Raw genomic sequence first — 6,440 nt, forward strand, 5'->3', positions numbered from 1 at the left:
CATTATATTCTGTTTAGATGACTGTAGGTTCCTATAAGCAAAGATGCTGTTGAAAAATGTTTGGAAACCTTAGCAATCCTAAAGAGCTACAGTGTGACTATTGGCCTGGAAAAAAGAAGCTCCACTGTCTACTAGTCTGTTTCCGGACATGTTTTGTCCTAGAAAGCCCTATAGAGTTTACATCTGGATTATCACCATCTCCCATATGTGCCATCCAGGCTGATCCTGGAAGACTATCCTACTCGGACAACGAGGAATTGCCTAAGTGCCACCCAGGCCCCATCATCTTGGAACATCTGGCAGTAACCCAAGAGAAAGAGCTTTTCAATGGCTGCTCTCAAGCTATAAAACAAATTATAGCTTGAGGGTAGCGAATATAGAGCAAACACAGGGAAGGAAGAGCAAATATCTTACTATTATTCTAGGAGCTGGTATTTTATTTTCATAGACACAAGCTGTTGTGGACAGTCTATTTATTTGTTTTGAAATAACTATTTTAATAGTATGCTGTACTGTTTTTAATTAGTATTTGGCATTTGATGAATGTTTGAACTTGTTTTAGTGTTATAGATAGATCAAACTTGACTGATCAATTTGTCTCACATTTTATAGGGTGATTGTGTTAACAAGCCATTATTTTAACAGATACTACGGTATATTATTTAAAATGTTGTAAATCAATTTTGTAAACTTTTGTAAACCATTTATATTGCATGTATGTGTGTACATGCTCCAGTTATAATTCTCATTATATCATTATGTTTTCAGCCCGATTTACTCTTAAATAATTGCATGTTTCCTTTACCTATATAATAAAATAAAAGGACCATAACAAGAAAATGTAAGACAAGAGTGTGCTTTCCACCAATATAATTATTTTGAAAGGTATTTCTATATGAGATTTAGTTCCATTCTCAATTACAGTATATAGAATATTTTTTTAATTATTGGTGATTTCTTTTTCAACTTAGAGCCATCATTCTTCTGAGCTCATGCTGTAATCTTGCACATGTTGACTTTTTATTTCAGAACGCTCTTTTGTAGGTTTCTTTTTGGTACCCTCCATCCATAGTGCTCCTTGTCATGGAAACCATTTATCAGATTCTGCAAGATGTGCGTGATTACTGGGCTGATCATTTCTCTCGTAGATTTTGGCCCAGAAGACCAGTCCTTCGCCAAGCATCCTCTTTGTCCACGTTCTATCTGTTGGACTACAAGACCCGGCAAGCTGAACTTGGAATGGACTATGGCCCTCCGAGTACTGAGCTATGCAAAACAAAATTTGTCTTCCAAGATGGCGAGTGGCAGAGTGAGAATGGCCCACCAAAGATGCCCTTGCTACAGTTATACCCTCCTCCTGATAAGGAATCACCTAACAAAGCCCTAAAGAAAGCCAATAAAGCCCTATTGGAAGAGAACAATTACTTGAAGCTGCAGCTCGAGCTGCTGATGGACATGTTGACAGAGACCACGGCACGGCTGCACTCCATAGAGAAAAGGCTGGACACCACTCCATGGCATCCCAAAACAATGAAAAAAACAAGCAAGGTACTGATGCTTCGATCCTGATAATACCTTGGACACAAAGACTGTGACAACCACATTTCTGAAATAGTTTGTCTTCTGGTGTCCAGACATGTAATAAAATCTTGATGAAGATATGTTCTAGAATAGCTTTGACTTTATTCACCCTTTCCATAAAACATGTTTTCCCGTAAGCTGGAGCCCTATTTTTCTCATTTGACATGAACTTATTGCATTTCTGGCCAAAGTAAACCATAGAATCTCTCTGGAAGACCTAGAAAATGCCTAGAGAGGTCAACCTATGGCTAACTTCTGGCAGAACTTGTGACAGAAGTTTACCATAGAATTGCACTGAAGGCCTAAAGGGAGTCTTCCAGAGTGATCCCATGGTATTCAAAGCTCTTTAAGTAGAAATGAATCAGTGGTCAATGAGCTTTTGTAATGTGGGCCTAAAGTATTTGTTCTGGAACAGCTGTTCCAGGAGCTCCAGATGTATTTGCTGTGTTTAAATGTTTGTGTGCAATCCCATGCTTGGGATTTTGCAGCAGGGGGTTTCCTGTTATAATTTGCATTTATAGGGTAAGCCACCTGCCAGTTATAGTTAGGTTCCCTGATCCCGCCCCTTGTTGAGTTTTGGAGGGAAAAAAGCCATTTTGAGTTAGTTCCCACAGAGAAGCCTTGCGCACAGGACATAGAACGAAGTGGCTCCTGTAGAAAAGCTTCATCTTTTACAGCTTGGCCGGGGTTATACAGCCCTACGGCTTGGCCAGGAGACATACAGCCACAGCTTGGCTGAGGGACTCCAGCCGGCCATCACAGCAACCTGAACTCCTTCTTTTTCCCTGGAGGTCTACAAAGCTCTGTTGAGGCAAGTCACTCGCGGAAGCCAGACGCAGTTGGTACCGGGTGCAGGGGCTCCACGTCAACAGAGGCAAGTACAGACTGCCCAGATTAGAAGCTAGGATTTCCCCATCGGTTAGCTACAGTTAAGAAGACAGTGCCTGTTCCTAGTGGACAAGATTGAAAGAGCCTATAGACTGTAAAGAAAACCGTTAAAGTACCTGTTTGTTCCTGTTTGTTCCTTAATAAAAGAACTTTGTTGGACTTACTTTAAGCATTCTAAAGACTCTGTTTGGGGGAATCTAAGGGCCTTTATTCTGAGGCAGCCCCGGCGTCCCGTTGGGCACAGAGAATTTATGTCCTGTGTACGGTCTAATGTACAGGCCCAGCGTGCGACAGCACAGTATTCTCTTTCTTTTGCTCTGGGACTGTGTGATCTAATGAACCTAATTAAAAGAATTCCTGTTCCTTCAATCTGTTTCCTGATGTATTCCCTTCTGCTAAGCAAATTGATAATCAAGGGAGGTAATTGTAGGGAATGAAGCATTCCAGGCCTAAGAAGCTGCACAAAAATAAAAGTCACATGTGACCTTTGGGTTGCAGACTGCATATTTGTGCTCTAAGGAGCACTAATTCTCAGGAACAATACACCCAAGTTCTTGCGTCTTACTTAACACAGTATTCACTCAATATACTTGGATTCTCCATTGAAAGAATCAATATCAAGACACTGGAAATAGGAGTAGCAGCATGTCAGTGTGCAGTTACTGATTGGATAACGAATGGTTTAAAACAGGGCTGTAATGGGTTAAATAATTAGGTATAAATGGAGAATCCTTAAAATGTAGTATAGAGTTCCACAAGCATATTGGGACTGTTTTTTTTTTTTACATGTGGCTGGAGTCAACATAAGTATTAGTCAACATAAGTAGTAAATGCAGTTCAGTATTCGTAAACCTAAATTGATGCATGCATAGAAGGATCCAACACAGATGAAAACATTGCAGAGAAAATCTCTTAGATCAGTGGTTGTCAGCCTGTGGGTTCCCAAGTATTTTGGTCTACAACTCCCAGAAATCCCAGCCAGTTTTCCAGCTGTTAGGATTTCTAGGAGTTGAAGGCCAAAACATCTGGGAACCCACAGGCTGAGAACCACTTCCTTAGATCCACTCTGACTTGGGTCCTGTAGTGAATGCAGAGTTAGTAGATTCAATTTTGGCTTGGTCAATCTTAAGGGATGGGTTTCAACTTTAACAGTATCAGGATGTGGGTAGGATTTTTGAAAGGTGAGGTGCACTATACGGGTACTGCATTTTTGTTTTTTCCCCTGGCATATCAAAAAGGCGAGGAAGAACTGGCTGGGAGGGGCAAAGGGAGTGACTAATGCCCCTTTCCAGTGAGACAAGGTTCTGACATGACTAAAGAAGGCATTTAGAAGACGACTGTTTAAAAAGCCCTCCTTGATTACTGCTTCTAGGCTGCTTTGCTGGGAGAGGGTTTGTGGCACTGTTTTATAGTGGTTTCATTTGTTTCAGAATTCATGAGCCCAGAAATTGGTGATGGAGAACCCATTTTCAGCTTCTTGGCCAGTGGATTGTGGGTCCCTAAGATTTTAGTTTGTTCTTCATGCTATTTAACACGTACCACATGAAACCACTGGCAAAAGTTGTCCTGAGTTTTAGCATTTCATATTATCGGTATGCTAATGGCATCACAAGAGGAAGGCCCATTACTCATGGCCACCACTGCAAGAGATGCTGGTGGGCAGATTTAGTAGATGGAGTGAGCAGAAGCGGAGGTGAAGGAATAGAACAAAACCTGTCAAGGCACCAAGTGTGAAAGGAAAAGGCACATAAATAGATGCCAGTGAAGGGTGTGAAAACATCAACCATGACTGTGGGCAGAGAACACATGGAAAAGAAAGATACTATTACAAAACCAGCTCATGTGAAAATGCCAGAAGTACAATTCTAACATTCCTTTTACTAGACAAAAGTTGTCAAAGTTAATGTGTTTTTCCCCCCAAAATCGTATCTCAATAGACATCAAGGAAGCTTACTCATTATGCTTGTACATTATTCTAGTATGAAATTTTCACCCCTTTATTTCCTTCGTATATAGAGCATATACAAACTTATTTTACTCTGTTAAAAAGTGGACAATGGGGGTTCCAATTAAAACCCCAGAAATCTTTGGTAAAAGCCATGCAAAATGAACTGGTATTTATAAATTCACAATACCTTCTACTATTCTCAGCAAATCATTTTGATCCAAAGTTGCTTCCTTAATTACAAAAGTATTGTACCTCAAAGCAAATACAGGAAAATAATATGTCTCCACCAAGCATTGAAACTGAGATCACAAAACAAAAAGTGGTTGTGGTAAGACACTTGAGATTTCAGAAGACTAGATGACCCACAGTAATTTTAACCTCTGCTTTTTCCATCTTTATCCCAAAGTGAGACTCAAAGAAGGTTATACATCATTTCGATAGAAAGGTATTCACTTGGAAACCTATGTTGATAATTAAAACCAATCAGTTTTTAAAACTCTGCTTTATGCAGTAGCATCTGTTTCTTCCTCATTTCGAAAGGACAGCAGCTTCCCCCAGCACTCCAGTTCCTTTTTTGGAATTAACTAACTGAACGGGTGCATAGGAAGATTGTCAAAAACCAGAAGGAGAAGCTCAAAAAACAACAACAGGTTTTTCTACAATCCATGCAGCAGTTTACAATAAGCACTGTCATAATATCACTCTAATCTCTTGTTCTGCCCCTCTGCTAAGCTGTTAAAATGCTGTTTTCCCTGAACCAGTGTGTAGTACACCAGCATGTCTTGTTCCAACCCCCCACCCTCTTCATTCTATGTGGTTATTTGCATTGCTGGTACAAGTTGATAAATCATGTCAAAGTACAATCTGAAGAACATCCCCGTGCAATTTAAATATGTGAAAAAATAAATTTGTACTACAGGCAATCTCTGGGTTACAAACAAGATGTATGTTGTTCTTAAGCTGAATTTGTATGTAATTTGGAACAGGTACATTTTTAAGTGTACCTCCAGCCAAGTTTTTTTTAAAAAAGGTTTGGATAGCATAAGAATGGTTAACGCCCTGTGGTGTTTGTGTTGCTTTCTGTACTTCATGTTCAGAAGATTTCACCTCACTTTCAGTCTCTGTGATAACTGGATTTTGAAAAATGTGGCTTGTTGTGGAAACAAGGATCGGTGATAAAGCTTCAGTGGAGACACCTTTTCCCAATGCTAACTTTTGCAGGAGTTAATTTCCCTTCCGAGGAGTAGATTCTCTCACCCCCGCTTGGAACTAGTTGCATGTAAATTGGATGTTTGTAACTCAAGGACTGCTTATTTTTAAGCATAATTACCCATGAGCCAGAACAATTCTGGACTGAAGCCAGGGACATTGTCAAGGAAGAATTTAGAAAAGACACAATCTAAAACCAAACAGAACAAGAAGCCTCAATAAATGGCAGCTGGAACTCTTCTAGTAGCTATAGGGGCAGGCAAAAAACAAAAGTGAAAAGTGACAGAAACAGAATCCTGAATGTAACTGATTAATGATTTCTACAGAGGATTAAGGAGGACTCATGCAATGAATGAAGAGAAACAGAAGGTGACAACAAAAAGGAAGAACAAGAGATCTTTCCGCAAGATATGAGAACTCAAAGGGGAATTTAAACCAAGAACAGAGCTGCTTAAATCTACCAAGACAAAATCTACTCTAGTTGAATGTGATATTGGGTTTTATGTTGATATATTGTATTTTATGTTGTATGGCACCATTGTGTGCTTTGTGAGCCACCCTGAGTCCATATGGTGGCGGCGGGGTATAAATAAAGTTGATTATTATTATTATTATTATTATTATTAATCACTAAACTCTGTTAACAAATATGGTAAACAAATAAAACACAATGTATTGGAAACACTCAATATACATTCCAATCCCCAAGAAAGGAGACATTGGGGATTGCCGTAACCACAGGGCTATTGCATTCATTTCCCATACAAGCAAAATATTGCTCAAAATTCCTCAAAAAATACTTTTACCACACACA

At 39.5% G+C, this 6,440-nt stretch overlaps 1 protein-coding gene across 1 annotated transcript; it reads left to right on the forward strand.

Annotated features, from left to right (window-relative positions):
• Positions 1–1,083: 1,083 nt before the first annotated feature.
• Positions 1,084–1,569, forward strand: CBY3 (chibby family member 3). Its single transcript, XM_060759865.2, has one exon. The coding sequence runs from the start codon at positions 1,084–1,086 to the stop codon at positions 1,567–1,569; it is 486 nt and encodes a 161-aa protein (XP_060615848.1).
• Positions 1,570–6,440: the final 4,871 nt, after the last annotated feature.

Source organism: Anolis sagrei, chromosome 2 (assembly GCF_037176765.1).
Source record: "Anolis sagrei isolate rAnoSag1 chromosome 2, rAnoSag1.mat, whole genome shotgun sequence".
NCBI lineage: Eukaryota > Metazoa > Chordata > Lepidosauria > Squamata > Dactyloidae > Anolis > Anolis sagrei.

Bases quoted from the DNA above. Each gene is read 5' to 3' on its own strand.
- CBY3 (XM_060759865.2), top strand. From the start codon at position 1,084: ATGGAAACCATTTATCAGATTCTGCAAGATGTGCGTGATTACTGGGCT.